The 18,744-nt window shown below is 43.4% G+C and overlaps 1 protein-coding gene across 1 annotated transcript in view; it reads right to left on the bottom strand.

Annotated features, from left to right (window-relative positions):
- ITGA9 (integrin subunit alpha 9) overlaps positions 1–18,744 on the bottom strand; it is a 962,089-nt gene that overhangs the window by 676,918 nt on the left and 266,427 nt on the right. Inside the window, exon 15 of the mRNA XM_085607531.1 lies at positions 6,522–6,676. Coding sequence (XP_085463657.1) covers positions 6,522–6,676 — 155 coding nt within the window. The remainder of the gene's footprint in view (positions 1–6,521; positions 6,677–18,744) is intronic.

Here is an 18,744-nt window from a genome sequence, read left to right on the forward strand (position 1 = left end):
GCATGGGTAGTGCCAGAGGCAACAAAGGGCAAGCCAGGGTTACCAGCAGCTACCCCTAATTAATGCCATGTCTTAACCTTTTATGTTGGCACATATTATTTTTGTATTGTTTTGACTTTCTTCTTCTTCACCTGGTGCAGTGTTCCTCATCATTGTCCACTTTTGTTTTTACTCAGGTAAGCACCGAGATTGGAGCTCTGGTTTGTATCTCGTCGATTGGCGCTGAGCATCCGAAGTCAACTATGCCTGACCTCCTCTCAAAATAGCGCAGGAAAACGTGATTACCATTCACCCCAAGAGCACCCTTGGAGATGCGTTCAGCATCACACAGACTGACACCATCATGTTAATCCAAGGTGTCAAGCACTGCTTTCATGAAATCTTTAGGTGCTCCCCTGCAGCCTATATGTGCCCAGGACTATGTATGTATGTATCTATGTACTTATGTATGTGTGTGGTATTTCTAGGATGTATGTCGTTACAACGCACACTTTTACAACGCATGCACTTACAACGCATTTTTGCAACGCAACATCCACTACAACGCATTCCATTACATAGCATGACACTACAACGCATGTTTAAAAACTACCTTTACAACGCATTCCATTACATCGCATACTACCTTTACAACGCATACCATTACAACGCATAGTATAGGGGTAAAAATTACTATTCTAACTCCAGGGGGTGCAACAGTAGAGTAAGTGTTGGATTGCGTTGTAATGGTATGCGTTGTAAAGGTAGTATGCGATGTAATGGAATGCGTTGTAAAGGTAGTTTTTAAACATGCGTTGTAGTGTCATGCTATGTAATGGAATGCGTTGTAGTGGATGTTGCATTGTAAAAATTTCGTTGTAAGTGTAGTGCGTTGTAACAGTTGCGTTGTAAAGGTTGTTCACCGTATTTCTATAGTGTGAAGCTAGCCAAAAGGCAGAGGAGCAGGTCAAAGACAGGGAGTGCCCCAACCGTACATTTCCCAAGAATCTGTGCGGTGTGCCACATCATGTGCTTCCCGTGGTGCAGTGAGGCAGCCCAAGAGAACATGGCCAGACAGATGTATATTATTTTGAAAGCTAAATATGTCAAGCCCATCTTAGGTGAACATTGCACCATTCGTTTATTGTTTAACAGTGAGCACCAATCACAGACAGAACAGCAAATAGATACCGAACTAGTTTTGTTTTTAACATATTTGTTGTAACAATTCGGGCTGCAAGGTTTCATAGAGCTGTGTGAACAGGCTGCAATGGGCTGGTGGTATGTCCGTGTTTGAAAAAGGGGTTTCAGAAAAGAAAGCTCAAAGAAGAGCAAAACTCAGCACAAGACTTTCATCTTTATCTAATCATAACAGGCCTTCTGGCTCTGATCACCTAGCAGGCTGTTTTTCCAACTGTTAAGTGTCAAGCGGCCAGCGGTGTGTCCTTTTGTGTAAACACACTGCTGCAGTTTCAACACCCTGGCCAAGAATTCTAAACACGAGACCCTGGCTGCAGGGCTCTGGCAAGTTGCTTATCAGATCCCAAGTAATCAAAATGTCTGCCCTTCTTTTGTCCACCAAAGCATGTCGTATCTCCTACCACTTCCAGTCTGAATACAGCTGCTTTACAGGCACTCCCAATATGCATGAAACATCTCATTGTGACCACTCATACACCAACCCCACCCCCACAAACAGAGATCTCACCCCAGAATCCACCCAAAAGCATCAAGCCCTGACTCCTGAATGGTCACTGTGCGGCTTCTACCTTTTCTTTCAGTAGATGAAGTCAGGAGCTCCGTTAATAACTAATAACACCAGAACAGGGAGGTCTGGGCAAGGCAAGTCAAGGAGTGAAGAACACTGTGGCAGGCACAATTTCTTGTTTACAGAGGGCAAGAGTCCAGGTAGCATGGCCTGCTGTGGAAGAGGTGATGGGCGCCTATAAGGAGGAGCTTTAGGAATTGTTACCCTGAATCAAATGATTCACCTGCATTAGTAACAAAATAAGTTCCCAGCAATACTAGGACAGTTAATGAGAGTGGCACCACAGGCAGGTCCCAAGGGCCCCAAACAAAAGACATCAGGATCAAGCAATTCAGCCTATGGCTGAAGGCATAGGAGGTGCGGTTTATGAGGCGCATCACATTTTGCTGCACGTCCATCAAACTGGGCAAAGAGAACTGGCGACCTGACTAAAGGATTCATACTGAGGGCAAGAGGTCTAACACCAGGGCTCCCGTGGATTGTCCAACTTGAAAGTCACCAAACAACAATCTTGATGGATCAGCCACACAGTTTGAGGCCGGTCCCTTCAGTGCTGTTTCAATTGCCATTTTTGAGGGCTTTCGGATTGAGTTTGCTGGTAGCACAAGTGAAAGGCGTGATTCGTGGCACCTGCGGTGAACAGCGTACCTTTAGGATCATCTCGATCATTTTACATGTCAGGCTTTCAAAGACTGATCAAGAGGGCTAAGAAAGGGACGCGATTTCAGATATGATGGTGGGAAGACGTTGACAAACACTATCTGAAGAACATTATCACCTCTTTAAAGGGCTGAATAGAGCAATTAACAGCTGAAAGTGACCAGTTTACTTCAGTAGATTTGTTGGCAGAGCACTGTCCTCTCCGTGCAGCAGCTTTAATAGCTTTTGATCCATTTGAGGTGGAAACAAACGTTTTTTTCATTAATATCTTCAACTTATGCAGCACGTGATTAAGTTCATAGTTATTTTGAAAGCACTGCAGCTGCTCAATCTCATTTTTCCAGTGATCACGTTAACAATTCACCCTCCGTCAACAGTACACTTTCAACACAATCATTGGCACCATCAGGCCTAAAGAAAAGTTCAAAGCCACATAGATGGCTCACCATTCATATCTCAACAGCACTTCTAATAAAATGTAATTCATACTTCACCAAACACTAATAGTATAGCTTCAGCATAAACCTGGCATCATCTCACACACTACACATCTCCGAGCATTTCCACTTCAACTGCACATGCTTATCCTCTCGCCAAACTATATTTCAACCATTCGGCACTTAACCTAAATATATTAAACTCACATCTTTCCACCCTGCATCAATGCCACAAGTTGTGTCATGGCTGAACAGCCATTCCAAGATGAGTCACAACCATACAGCTCAGTAAAACAAAGTAAATGGCACAATTATTCATGTACGTACTACTTTAGACGAATCCATAAGAGGATCTATCTATCCATTCTCCAAGAATATAATAATCATTTAACACACAATATATAAGCATATTCTAATTTTGCTGGCCACTTTCCAGTGTAATTCACCTTGAAACATTCTGAAACACAACCAAAACACAATTTCATCATAACATTGACAAAAACCTCAGAACAGTAAAAAGTGACCAGACTCTAAAGCATTACAGGATCATACATGTTAATAACATGGTGTAACTGTGCTATACAAAAGCACACAACTTAACAAAAGGTGAAGAAACCTGAGGGCTTATGTTGGAGGATGTCTCACACCTCACACTCAGTGGGAAGCCGTTCACAAGGTATGGTATTGCATATACATCGATACTTATACACACAGGAGTGACCAACACAAGACGACGCAGAAAATACTTCGTTTAATCTCCCCCACCCAGTGTACTGCAAAGTCATGGCAACTATGCCTTGAGCAATACACATCAATACTCCAGTCTTAGCACCTACAGTGCTAGTCAAGGTACCCTCCTGTTGATAGGAGGGCAGTGAACTCAGTGAACCTAAATGCAAACGTGTCCAAAGTCAGCACTATGACCAAGAAGAACTTTCTGCTGGAGTGACGTAATTATTTAACTCCTACAATAGAAACTCACAAAGGTTTTGGGAGGAAGACACTGCAAGGAAAGGACCACTTAGACTGCTTTGGAAAAGAAAAAAGCGGCTAACAGCAGAGGGTGTGGTGGGGTGTGGTTATCACAGGAGGAATATCACAGAAGATATCCCATCTTGCAAGGAAGCATATACACAAAGTCTGAAAGGGATACTGAAAATCACTTTAAAAAACTCAAGAAAGAACTACCCAAGAAACGAGAAAAGCATAATACAAGTAGAAATACTTCACAGATGAAGTCAAACAAAAGAAAAAACGTAACAACCAAACTTATTGTTAATGAAACAAACACTTTAGACACCTTCATGGGTCCTTCTTTCATGTTTACCTGTTTTAGGGGGGAAACATGTTTATGAAGATAATTACAAAGCAGTAGCAAAAAATCACTTCAGAAAGAAAGACATTTTTCTTCCAATTCGTAGCTATGATTCTTCGCTTCAAAGGCCTATTGTTAAAGAGACGCTGCTCACAGACACAAGCTCACCACCATCACTGTATATTCCTAGAACATGGCCACCCACCGGAGCAGAACGGAGGAAATTAAATAAATACTTCTAAATTTAAACCATGTTGGGCACACAATAGCCCCAAAATATGCCGAGTGCATCTTGACACGGAGGAGAACGGGAAACAAAGGCAAACAGATGCAAGAAAGAGCCATTAAGAAAGGAACAATACAGAGGCTGACAACAAAACCAACCCCATGCTGTCAACAGACACACAGAAAGTGCAATCACAAATAAATCACTTTAAAAATTATAATGATGTAGTAAATAAATTCACAATAATCACTTGAAATCCTTCCTATGCATGTTTGCGTTGAGGTTCACAACAGTTGTCATAGTTAAATCACCAGGCACAACCCTTGTGCCTGTAAACGAATTCACCGACCGGCCCATTGAAAACCAAGTACAACGCAGCTGAAAAGATACTATAATGTGTCTGCGAGTGCAACCGCTGCACTCTCATAATCTCATAGATATGGCCACTGGAATTATGGCTTTGCTGCATTTGCCACATAAACCATCATCTGTTGCATAATCTGTAGCCAAAACAGGTCACAAGTTTTAAAAAAACGCGTCGACACATTGTAGCGCAGCGTAAGGTCCTTCGCTAAGGTTCCCTGGTCACCTTTCAGTTACTTATTGCTGCATTTGGGGGTCAAACTGGTACTGGTGGGGTGAAACATGTGTCCAGATAGTGTAAACATATGTAAAAATGTCAGAATAATGAGGTAATCAAATCACAAAATGTGCTGCATTATTCTGCAAATTTTTGCCGCATAATTTGGATAACATTACAGCATAATGTGGTCCTTCTCTGCTACATAATTCCAGTAGTCCTGCCCATTGGTCAGCGATATACTAGCTACATGGACCACATCACGTATCTCCTTTCCAACCAATGTCAGGAGCATCCTACAAGTCTGTAAAAGTGCTGCAGTTGCATTTACACGTGGCAACATTTTCACAATTAGCTTCGTGCATATCCGGGTGTAGGTCATAGGTCAGGGCCCACATCCTTTTTTTGGTCTGTGGCTACCCAGCTCACCTCTAGGAAAGCAGAAAGTGAAGTACCAACACACACCACAAACCTAGAATATAGGCCTCGGTTATTAGGCTCTGGGAGAAATGCTTTATATGGTAGCAAGCCAGCCGCAGATACAGTTCCCATTCTTGGAAGCTGCCATTACACAGCCACGACTTTCTAGAAGAACGCAATCTGACCTTTGGACTAAAAAATAGGTCAAATGCAAAAATGCAAGAAGTGGGCAAATGGGTCTTGTTGAACGATGTAAGAAAATCTCCTTCAATTAAATTTACACTTAAAAGGTGGAGACACCAGAGTTTTTGAGACAACTCAGATGAGGAAACACATTTTGTAGTAGTGTGTATTAATGTGTCATGTTAATTTAAACTGTTTCGCCCTCTTATTCAGTTATTTGATCTTTGCAGACTCAGCATCATTCATGGGGTACACTTACACCCCGAGCTGCATCGTTGTAAATATGGTGGATCATGTACCATGATTGAAAGGGGTTTTCCACACAGCATATTTACCACCACTTAGTAACCAAGGCCACTGTGCAGGCAATCTGCATAGTGAAACGTTATATCAACAATCCACGAACCAGCTCATGGGCACAGAAACACAACCGGAAATACAACCACAGTTGCAACATAGGAGGATCCACCAACATTTAGGCCCCTATTCATTACCTGCACCACATTGCCCTTATGGATGACATATTTGCTTGTCTACCATGCAATAAATTCAAAACAACACTGGCAAAGAAACAGAAATATAACGTAGGCAACTCTTCAGTCGTCATAAGACAGTCCCCCACCCCCAATTTCAGAAGCCATGATAAATCAGTAACATTATATTAAACAGCAGCAATGCACCCCTGTTAGCACTGAACAGTGCTGCATTCCAGAAGAAAAGGCCTGTGGGAACTATGCAACATACACTGGTAAAATCAGTCAAACGAGCACAGAGCTGAAGAATGTGTGCATAAGTTACATGTGCAAGCTGAAAATGCTGTGAACCAACTGTTCCATGACTGTACTAACTGTGTTTCTCTTTTTAGGGAAAAGGAACTATCACGTGATAGTTGCATGCTAAGGTTGTGAGATGGAAATCAGCATAGCTTGAGGGATTACAAGACATCACCGTACCTTCAAATTGGCAAGGTAGTGCTCGCACTTCTCCTCCTTGTAGGAGAGCTGGAGTTTGCCTTGGCCCGCCATTTCTCCAGATGCGGCAAAGTATATCCTGGACGGCAGCCCCTTCTCCCTCTGGGCTATATCAGCTGTGAGGTTGTAAAGCAAACCTGCAACAGACAAACGACCTGTCAATGTCAACGCCACACTCAACACCACACTTGTGTTACGTAGACCATACATGAACACATTCCTTTTAACACTACATGTCTACGAGGTGGAGCACAGAATTATCATTGGCTAATAACACCGGCTGGGATGTCATGGAACATACTACATTGGAAATCCTAATTCCAGAATGGCGCATGTCTATTGGCAGACACACAAGTGTTCATGATGGGATGGTACATCATAGGTTGTGATACTTCCACGGATGAACACAAAAAGCAGGCAGCTGGTATAGTGTATTCGATTTTTAAACCAGAAGTGTTCCTTGTTCAGATATTATCAGTAGTCAGTGAACACAAGATGAATGTGATAAAGGGTAGCTGGCACCAGACGCAGCCCGTGCAGGTAAGAAGGAAATACCTTCAAATATCAAATTGTTTATGTATAAAAAAAGTCTAAGACACAATTGAGGTGTGGTGCCGTTCCAAGATGTGCCAGCCAGGCTCGGCCCATGCAGGTAAGAGTGCTAGGGCAGGGGGCGCAGGGTGTGGGGGGGATTCGGCACACGACGACAAGGCTGGCACATCTGGGAACGGCATCACGCCTCAATTGTGTCTAACACTTTTTTTTTGTACATGAACAATTTGATGTCCGAAGGTATTTACTTCTGGGTACATGATATTCTCTTCTCGGCCACCTATCCTGAAAGGATTTTCTTATTCAATTACCTGCCGGAGCTTTGTTAAACTTAAGTAACAGAGGAAACGAGCATGTACCCTGAAAACAGGCAACCCTTATTACAAAGGACCTCTTCACTGAGGCAATGCACCGCTTGGTGAAAAGGTTCAAAGATTGATGTCTGAGAGCACCACGCACTGTGGGCATCATTGCTCTTCTAAAGCTTAGAAATCCGCCATGCCAATGTGTCCGCAGCACAAGCAAGGCAGCGTTGCTCATCGGAGCGACGCCAGATAGCTGATAGAAAGCCCTCCTGCACTGTTGTCTGGCTCCACCTTGTGACATCCCATTCAGCTCTACCTGTCAGGCGAGCCCAGCCGAATGAACCAAAAATATTAAAGCTCTATAAGGTGAATAAAACATACAAAGTAAACCTTGCCTATCGGGCTCCGTGCATACTTGCAGTAATGCCATAGGATGTAGCGAAAAACACCATATTAAAGATGAGCTCTGCAAATAGTGCTTCTAGGGAATTTGGCACGCAGCATGCATGTGTTTTTACTGGGGCCCGAATACTTGTTGTACGGTCCAAACTTTTCCAGTGGCGGTTTTCCAAATAATGCATGCAAGAATTGTCAACAAGTGTGTTCTGGTGCAGTGTGAGTGATGCGTGGTGTACTTCCAGCGGATATGCATTCATCACTCACTCCCACCACACTCACACTGCACGCGCACTGCATCCCACTAAATCTCGCAGCAGTCTCCTTTACAATTCTCGTCATTCATCTTGTTACTCTCTCCATGCACCTCTTGTCCATGCCGCGCAGAAGGACCAGCATGTGCAACAGGAGGAATAACTAGACAATTGGACAACAGAGGGTTGAGCAACAAGAGTTACAAGGTATCTGCAGGTACACTGTTACTGCATCATGGTGGCTTCATGTAGACAAACCAACATGTCAGAGTCTAACTAAACTCTGCAACTGATGGTATTTACAGACTACAAGACCTGAAGATTGCAAATAAAAGAATTCTGTCTAAAAGAAAAACACTGCTTGCATTGCAAAAGTGTGCAGATTACATTCTTAAATCAAAAATAAACATGAATGGAGCTCCACTCCAACTACTACAGCGAAGAACTGCTGCCTTTTGGCACACACCTATTAAAGATGCAGTTAAATAGTCCATAAATAAGGCTTCAAGAAGAGACTGGATCAGTTAACAGATACTATGCATGAAACTATAGTAGGGAGTAAGAAGACATAAATTGCCTTCTCAGCTCATGTTTTTATTTAAATTTAAAACAGCATGTTTGAACATCTATGAGATTTGGGGAAGCTGAGCGCCATGTTTAATGGCAATGATGTCATCTTCCAGGAAAGGCGGAATCCGCTGCATGGTTTCCCACGCTTGTGTCGCACACCGCCGTACTGGTTGTTTGGTCACGTGTGGATTCCTCTCAGTCGCTCATGCTTCCTGTTTCACAGTCAGCTGGACTGCAAGCAGTCACCAGCACCTGGGGTCCATCTTTGAATGAAAATTGTTTCCCACGAGCAGCAAATCAAGTAGAGAGTGTGGAAAACATAGGCCTGGCGTGAAGAGCGAATTATTCTCGTTGCGTTGAAGAACCTCTATTGGTAGACAGGGACGACATTTGTGCCGTATGCATGTTAATGACGACCATGAGATCTTCATTTCACATGGTTACTGGAATGCTCAATGATCAGAAGGGTTCGACTGCATCAATGTAGTCCTTTGTTCTACAGTTTGGACTTGTGCAGCATTGTTATAATGAACAGTGCTGAAAAGTACAACATAAAACATATTCCAGGATAAAATAGCAGTGAGCCAATGGGGGAATGCAAGGCTGCAGAAGGTAATTCCTTTCAATGTTTTTTATAGATTGATTTTTGCGTTTTTATGTTATGTGAACATGACCCATGGGCATTAGAGCACTTTACAGAAGAAATATGGATGCATTAAAAGGGAAGAATCGTCAAGGATAAATGGATATGCAAACAAAGCGGGGATGTCAGATCAGTTCAACAAGAAATTAGGCAATAGATCTACGAGAGGGAAGGAGATGAAGCGAATACAGCCCTCGCCAAAGTGTCGTTCAAGTGTATGAAGATTTAAAGGGTGAGCCAAATTTTGAATTCCTTTTTGGAAGCGGCAGGACAACGGGTTGACCGAAGGGATAGTGGGAGAGAGTTCCAGCTCTTTGTTGCACTTCATGAGAATGCCTGTTTCATATAATGTTTCTGATTGAATGTGGGAGGCTCAAGGTGAAAGGGATTCCGAGTTGCTGCATCTCTGTTGGGCACCAGAGATTTTTAGATTTTCAGTTGGTCTTAGATTGAGCTATGGCTTCGATGGGGAGCCATTTAAGAATTACTGAGCTCGGGATGATGTGGTCACATTTCTTATGGCCTTTGACAAATCATGCCGCTGCATGCACCACTGCTCTAAGAGGCCAACACTGATATTTGTTATTTCAGAGAGTAGTGAGTTCCTATAATCCACTCTTAAAGAGGAAGGGTGCCTGGCCGGCAGACTCTGAAATGAACTGCCTGATAGCCGAAAGAAGACTTAGGTGGTGATAGGCGCTTTGGCAGAGATTTGCTTCTAGAGGTTAAGCCAGGTGTCCAGGAAGAAACCCAGACATTTGGCACTCCACATGGTCGGTTTGCAACCTGGGTGAGAACGGGGAGTAGAATCACTCTACTCTTGTACAAGAAGGCTGGGTTTTTGGTGAGATTAATAGGAATTCCGTGTGTTACATTGTAGCTGGTGGAGTGACATCCACCTTTAGATTTCAGTCAAGGTGTTGGGGTGTAGGAGGATGTTGCTTTGGGGAAGGAATCTAACTGAGCGTGAAAAGTGCAGACAATGGAAGTATGATCCGATAAAGTGCTTTGCCAAATTAAAAAGCAGTATCTGAATTTGTGACTCTAATATATAAATAGTTTGGTCTGAAAAATAAGAGAGTTGCAGATTTTTCAGACCAATCTTGCTTGGGTTCATGTGTTTAATATTACAGAACGAGACGCACCTCAGGTAAATGAGTCCTATTTGCACCTGGTTCAAGTACGCAACATGTGCAAGGGTACAAATGCAAACAAAGATGCAGGAGAAGTTCAGCCATGCATGTTTTGCAGATAGTTTGATGCCCCCGAGGGGTCAAGGGATCTTGAAAGTGTGCTAGGTTGCACTGGTTGCTCCTGAGGTCCTTGACGACCCCACCTGGGTAATATCGAAGGGACCAACCCAGGTCCCCTCCCAATAAAACATTCACAAGGCTGAAAACCAGGGCCCGTAGCACTTAAAAGGACCCTGAGCCACCTCCTCTCAGAAGATGGGCTTTGTGGCTTGCGCACCATCATGGAGCTACGATAAGACCACTGGAGCCGTTGGGATGAAGGATATCAAACTGTAGGGATTATGCAGCAGACAACTATCAAGCACATGTAATCCAACACACACTGCAAGTCCACACATTCATGTGTATGATGTGTGCATGTGCGTACACATGCAAATATTCAAAGCTAGTTTACATATTTTAGACCGGGAAGTCAACAGGGGCGGCAAAGTTGAATCGCGATCCCCGTCTCCTGCACAAGCCTTTGATTACGGGTTGTGGTTTTTTATTTTAGTGCTGGTCCAACATGGCGTCCAGCTTCTATTCTCACCGCCCTTTGCGCTATCAACAAAGATCTGAACCCTGTTTTACAGAGAACTAGAGACCAGGCTGCAGATCCCCTGCTCAGACAGAACTAGAGCTATTAATAGAATGCTCGGGGCTGCCAGACTGTTCAAAATGCTTGGAAAGTCAACAGAGCTGGCTCTTTCCAAAAACTTTAAGAAGAAGAATTTTGGAAGCAAGTATAAATAGAAGCCATGCTGTGCACGGCTCTGTGATTGGGCATTGTAGGGCAGTCTATTTATATTCGAATCTACCTTTCCTAAGACCATTAGGTTTGTGCCCGAGAAAAAGAATATATACAGAACCCAAGAAAAAGACAAACGTTTGGAATGTCTAACCTAACATGTCGCTGTGATTAATAGCAGTGCGGAGTTCATTGTTTTCTAAGGGAGGGTACAGATGTCTCCCTGACTCCGTTCACTATAACAAATGGAAGTGTTTGGGATAATACCTAAGCCGAGGTAAACATAGTGTCTGCTGTGGGATTCTGGGTGACAAAGACCATGTCCCACTGGTACAAATATAGTTTCTCACTATATTAATGCCTATTTAACAGGGAGTGGAGAAGGACGTTTTGCAAGGGGTTTTAAAGAATAAAGATATAAAAAACGGGAAAAATTAGTACATTTATATTATTTTATTTATTAAGCACTTTACCCCGGTGAGTATTTACCACATTGTGTACTATTACGTAATGGGCAATGGAGCAAAATGATTTTGCCTAAACCTTACTCACATATTTCACTTTTATTAAGGAATGCAAGGTGATTTTGCTCTGTTTGCAACACAAGTAGCAAAATGGTGACACCTTTTTGGACCCCGGGACTGTGGCTCACATTTACAAACATTTTCCGCTGGGTTGGCAACCATAAAGTGACACTAACATGCACAAAATGCTTTTTTGTGGGTTTACTTTTGGGTGCAAAACTAGTTTTCAGCTGGAAAACTGCCTCAACGTAAAATCAAGGTGGCATTTCATGGGTGGTACATGGGTGTTCCTATTCAACCATCCAAGGTTTTTGACACAAAACTCTATTAACTAACAATAGCAGACAAGGTTTTGCACTAAAAATAATGTCACTATGAAGCAGGTGTTAAAAAGGAGAAATGCATTTATTTCTCCTAACTTTTACCACTTTGCTTGTGTGTTGCGCAGTACAACACACATCAGAAGTGGGCAAAGTTTCAAATAAAGTCGAAGAATAGCATTTTGAAAAAAACCTGATTGTGTTGCCAGTAATCTGGCAGTGGAACACTGGGCAATTTTCAGAGACATATCAGATTTTCAATATAATAATATGTAACACATTTAATGCATCAAATCAGTGCTGGCATCATGCCTGAACATGCAGGATCTATGTCCTCTGACTGCAAAAACACTTGAGGCAAAAGACATTGACACAAAATTGTCCACAGCACTGTCCCTGTGGCTAAGAACTGACATGGGGTACACAGTGATCACTACTCTCCTCCCCGGCTAGCCCATATGCCCACCTGCTGAATGTGCAAGAACTGTGCCAGCAAACAGCATGTGTCAACAGTTCTGGCACATGCCATATGCCAGTATAGCAGAGAGCTGAAAAATTTCCAAAGCCCTCTTTCGCCCCCCCTCCTTTTTCTCGTTGAACTCTTGTACGGATACATATCCGTGGGGCTTTCTTTCTGGTGGGTTAACCTGTGTATATCCCCCGAATTTAATACTTTCTTCCGTTTAACATATCCTAACCACAACGACTGGTTGTTGGTACACACGAACCACGGTTTTTAATGAACTCCACATCATAGCTTCTACATCCCACTCAGAATATACGCCCACCATTACGATTGACAACAATGGAGGGCCAAGGACTGAGTTTTGGTGAAGCCTTTGCTGACGAAATCTTGAGTGCTCCCTCCATTCTTGGAACAGATGGAGGTTCAGCTACAGGGAGCCAATCGGAAGATTGGCTCCCATAAAAACACGCATTACAGAACACCGCAGCAACTTTCGCTGCAAAAGAACCAACACGAGGATGTGCATGCATTTCCATGAAACAGGACATACACCAGATTCATTCACATGGCTCGTCTTGGAATCCTTTCCTAACATCACCAAAGAGGCACTATTTGTGAAGGAACAAAGGTGGGTGTATAGATTGGGGTCCCACACTGCAGGCCTTAATGAAGCTATCCCATGGGCATCCCTTAAACCACTATGATAAACACCTCTAACTGCTATAGTGGTCTACTAGTGTCTTATGACCCATCTACACTACCGCAGTAACTCCAACACCTCTTACACCAATCTGAGGTGCCCTTCTCTTGCCCATTTCTCATTCGCTCTCCGCGATGCTTCCATTAGGACTAAGGGTCCAAGTATTTTATCTCCCCCAATCATATTTTAAATTCATACCCATTGTCCACAGCACTTATCTCGGACGGGCTACTTAATTATAGTGCCAATCCTACCTATGTGATAATTATCATAACAATACACGTAACAGCGAGTGCATTATCAAGAGCGATATAACATCGGACTTTACCCTGACTGTGCCGATATTGATACTCAATTACAGTGCCAATCCTACCCATGTGTTAATTATCATAGCAACACACGTAACTGCGAGTGCATTATCAAGAGCGATATAACATCGGACTTCACCCTGACTGTGCCGATATTGATACTCACCCAAGATGGCGCCCATGATGTACCGTGGCGTTCACCTCAACTACGCCGCACGGCCACGCGTATTCCCGCCGCCAGCCATGGGAACACTTCCTATTTAAATCCCCGCGATACTAGACACCCCACCTCCCAGTCCTGGTAGATCGGGGTAGGTCAGCAGGAGACGCGGACTCGGCGCGTTAGTAAGTACTCTTTGATTATCATTTTAGACAACGTTTTTAGCGGTCTTTCACCTTGTCCTCTACCACTTGGACGGCTTCAGACTTTGAAGGGGAATTACTTTGAACTATAAGCATCATTGACTAGACCTTTATTAGATAGAGAGGTCCTTTTGCATCAAGATTAACTTTACCTAATCTTTGCCACGTGTGCCTAATTTACAACAACCAATGTGGGGAGACAGAGATATGTTGTGATTATATATATGTATAACCTTTTTAAATCAAGAGAAGGGGTTTTATATCACCCTGGAGTTTTTTACCTTTCACTATGCCATTTTGCCAGCAACCTTGTCATATATACAATTACAGAACGCAAGGAACTCCTTGCGTCCTCTACCAGGAACTGCAGCACGCTAACCTTTGAATATGATAGGGTAAGTGCTCTCTGCACGTTCTTGTGATGCTATATAAGGCTACTTGAAACCCAATGACACATTGTGGAGTTTTCACATCACTTGGTTTTAGTGTGTTTTTATCACCACGCTTAGCGTGCACCATCACTATAGTTGCACATGCTTTGCATATGAGACGCACCATATAACCACAACACTTTATGTTTTACATTTTGTAATCTTATTGGTCTTCTTTTCTACAGGTAGACCGAGTTGCAGGTAATCTTGTTAAAAAATGCTGTTTCAAAATTTGTTATGCAGCCCAATGTAGATAGAATCAAATAGGTCCTGATGAATCGCCAGAGTATTTCTCAAACAGGGCGAGAAACATGTTGACCCTAGATGAGGTAGTGTTGACCACCTAGCAGATAACTCTGGGCTTTCACACTCCACCTCAGACCCTAGATGAGGCAGTGTTGACCACCTAGCACATAATTCTGGGCTTCCACACTCCACCTCACACAATTTTTAATTAGGTAAGAAGGCCCCAAAATAAACTGATTCAGTGGGCACTCCCCTACCTATTTTAACTCTCACTCTTTCATCTACATCACAACAGAGCCCCCTACCCTCAATCACCTAACGGCTGTCCGGATAAAAAGATCTCCATAAGAGCGCTCCTAAAGAGCCCGTTGAGCATTGCACCAGCCGGCCCAACGCAGGAGCAGCCCGATGATGACGCTTCACATCCCAATGGGTACGTGATTCACGACACCTAGACGGTTGTATGAGGGCTCCAATATCCGACTAAGTACTACATAGACTAGTCACCTGTATACTCTCTTGGTTCGTCTCATTATCTTTAAGGAACAGCTTTGGTATCACTTTGTTTGTCATTATAGGGCACACCTAGCTGGACCTTCTTTCCAAAGCCCTCTTTCGCCCCCCCTCCTTTTTCTCGTTGAACTCTTGTACGGATACATATCCGTGGGGCTTTCTTTCTGGTGGGTTAACCTGTGTATATCCCCCGAATTTAATACTTTCTTCCGTTTAACATATCCTAACCACAACGACTGGTTGTTGGTACACACGAACCACGGTTTTTAATGAACTCCACATCATAGCTTCTACATCCCACTCAGAATATACGCCCACCATTACGATTGACAACAATGGAGGGCCAAGGACTGAGTTTTGGTGAAGCCTTTGCTGACGAAATCTTGAGTGCTCCCTCCATTCTTGGAACAGATGGAGGTTCAGCTACAGGGAGCCAATCGGAAGATTGGCAATCCCTATCCTCAATGAAAAGAGAATGGGTTAAGATCACCCTTCACGGAGCCCTAATGACCGAATATCTTAGGGCTAACATTGCTCCAAACGGACTAATAGTTAAAATCTTCCCCCGTATCTTTTTAGAAGACGGCCCGTTTAAAATCGACTGGTGCCAGGTCTCCTGGAAATGTACCAGAGACCTCCTTATCTTGATTATCAATACCGCTAAAAGATTAGCAGAGGCACTTTTGGCGAGAATCCAATTGGCAGAAAGCACATTGAAAAGCGCCACTGCCTCCACTCTGTACAAGACAAAACTTTCAGAAATTAATAATGAAATGGCCGAACATCGTGAGTACCTTATGAAGCAGAAAGTAAAGAAACTACAGAAAGATGTGAGCAATTTTGAGAAAGAAAAAGTCTACCCTTACCTGAAAGAAGACTTTATACCACCTACCTCTAATAATTCAGGAGATTCAGCTTCCAACTCCTCAAGGCGAGGGTCCTCAAGTAATAGCAATTCTAGTTCCGAATCAGTGAACTATAACTCATTCCGCAAGGGTAATCGCCAAACCTACCAAAATTTCCCAATGGGCCCCTTTCAGAATCCTGCATTTTGGCAATACCCCATACACCCTCATGGTCCCCCACCATATCCTATACCACCACAAGGCCCACCCCAGTTCTACCCCCCGGTGTACAACCAGCCTTTTTTAGGCAGAGGTTGGGGCAGAGGGCGAGGGCAAAGAAGAAAAAACAGTCAGACAATCCCACAAGGCATGAGAGTTCAGTGGGAGGACACCCCGAGAACCATGGAGACCCGGAGTTCCACCAACAACAAAAAGAAGACTTAGTAGTCAACCTTTCCCAAAGACATCTTACCGAGATTGAACACAGAGTATTACAGAGAGGCCTAGGCTTTGTACCAACTCCAAAGATAGACCAGTTTAAACAACAATGCGAAATCCAACAGTTTTTCCGTAAGGTTAGGCTAAAGTCGTTCTTCAAAGACACGGAAATGACACAACGGACAGACAGTGGACTACACAATAAATCTACTTTTACCCCTCGAACTAATATGGTGCCACCTGAGGTGATTACTTTTGAACAGGCTGTACTTAAAGACCTGTCTCATGCACCTATGTCAAGACATTATAACAACATGTCAAAGGCAGAAACAGAGGCCATCAAGAATATATCTAGTGATACATCTATTACTATAAAACAGGCAGACAAAGGAGGGGCGACAGTCATTATGGCAACAACTGACTATGAACTGGAATGTAGACGCCAACTGAGTGACCGGGACTACTACACTCCAGTCACACACAACCCCACGCAGCGCCTTTTGACAACCATCACATCTTTGGTCTTCTCAGCTGAGAGCCAGGGTTGGTTAAGCAAGAAAGAAGCAGCATTTCTGATTAAAAAGAACCCAAGGACCCCATATTTCTACACTCTGCCAAAAATCCATAAAGGGATTTCCCCGGTACCAGGCAGGCCTATAGTATCAGGAATTGATTCAGTGCTTGAACCCCTCTCGCAATTTTGCGATTATTTTTTACAACCATTTGTCAAAAAAACACAATCCTACATACAAGACACCTCAGATCTACTTCGCCTGATAACAGGATTACCTCCCACCGAGGAGATCAAACTACTAGTAACCCTAGATGTACAGGCTCTATACACCAACATACCCCAGAGGGCCACACTTGATGTGGTAGAGAGTGTCCTCAACCACGATCCCTGGGACCACAACACACCTATCAGTTTTATAATGGATTGCGCTACGTTAGCCCTAACCGAAAATTTTTTTGAATTTAAAGGCCAAATTTACAAACAGACACAAGGCACTTGTATGGGCAGCACATTTGCGCCGAGTCTAGCATGTCTCTACATGGCTGACTTTGAGACACGCAATATTTTCCATCACTCAAATCCATTCTCCACTGATATATACCTTTGGAAGAGGTTCATTGACGACATCCTGATACTATGGAAAGGAGAGATGTCAACTTGTATCGACTTCTGTAGTTGGATTAACACCCTAGATCCACACCTTAAGTTTACACACACAATCTCCGAAAAAAACGTCCCATTCCTAGATCTGAATGTCGTTCTAAACAGGGGTACTCTCACCACGACTCTATACAAAAAACCGACAGACCGGAATAGTTTGTTACTCTATTCCAGTCACCATCCACGAAGTCTGAAGGAGAACTTACCTGTCGGACAATTTTTGAGGGTAAGACGCAATTGTAGTGACCTGTCTGACTACAAGTTGGAGGCTACTAGATTGGCTACTAACTTGAGAGCACGGGAATACCCAGAAAAACAAATAGCCCTAGCTAACAAGAGAGCGCGCAATAACCATCGGGAGGCGTTGCTAGCACCTAGGACACAAAACCCTACTGATGTCCTTACCTGTGTCATTTCCTTTACTCCTGCTTCTAATGTGATCACGAAATGCATTAAAAAACACTGGAATATCCTCAACACAGGTACAATGAACATTGAAACCCCCAGGTTCTCGTTTAAGCGTACGAAAAACTTGAGGGATACACTTATACACACCCGTCCACGCACACAGGGGAATGCCACCCAAAGAATTCTTTGGAATCTACCACCTGTCAGTGGACATTACCCATGTGGTTCTTGCTCCGTGTGCCCCCTCACTTCGACACACAAATCTGTACAATTCAGTAATGGCTTCAAGTGGGAACTACGCCACCACACTAATTGTAACACAGCAAACTGCGTGTATCTTATCACATGCCCCTGCAGACTACAATACATTGGCATGACAACTCGTACCATAAAAACACGCATTACAGAACACCGCAGCAACTTTCGCTGCAAAAGAACCAACACGAGGATGTGCATGCATTTCCATGAAACAGGACATACACCAGATTCATTCACATGGCTCGTCTTGGAATCCTTTCCTAACATCACCAAAGAGGCACTATTTGTGAAGGAACAAAGGTGGGTGTATAGATTGGGGTCCCACACTGCAGGCCTTAATGAAGCTATCCCATGGGCATCCCTTAAACCACTATGATAAACACCTCTAACTGCTATAGTGGTCTACTAGTGTCTTATGACCCATCTACACTACCGCAGTAACTCCAACACCTCTTACACCAATCTGAGGTGCCCTTCTCTTGCCCATTTCTCATTCGCTCTCCGCGATGCT

The sequence above is a fragment of the Triturus cristatus genome, chromosome 5_2 (assembly GCF_964204655.1).
Source record: "Triturus cristatus chromosome 5_2, aTriCri1.1, whole genome shotgun sequence".
Taxonomy (NCBI): domain Eukaryota; kingdom Metazoa; phylum Chordata; class Amphibia; order Caudata; family Salamandridae; genus Triturus; species Triturus cristatus.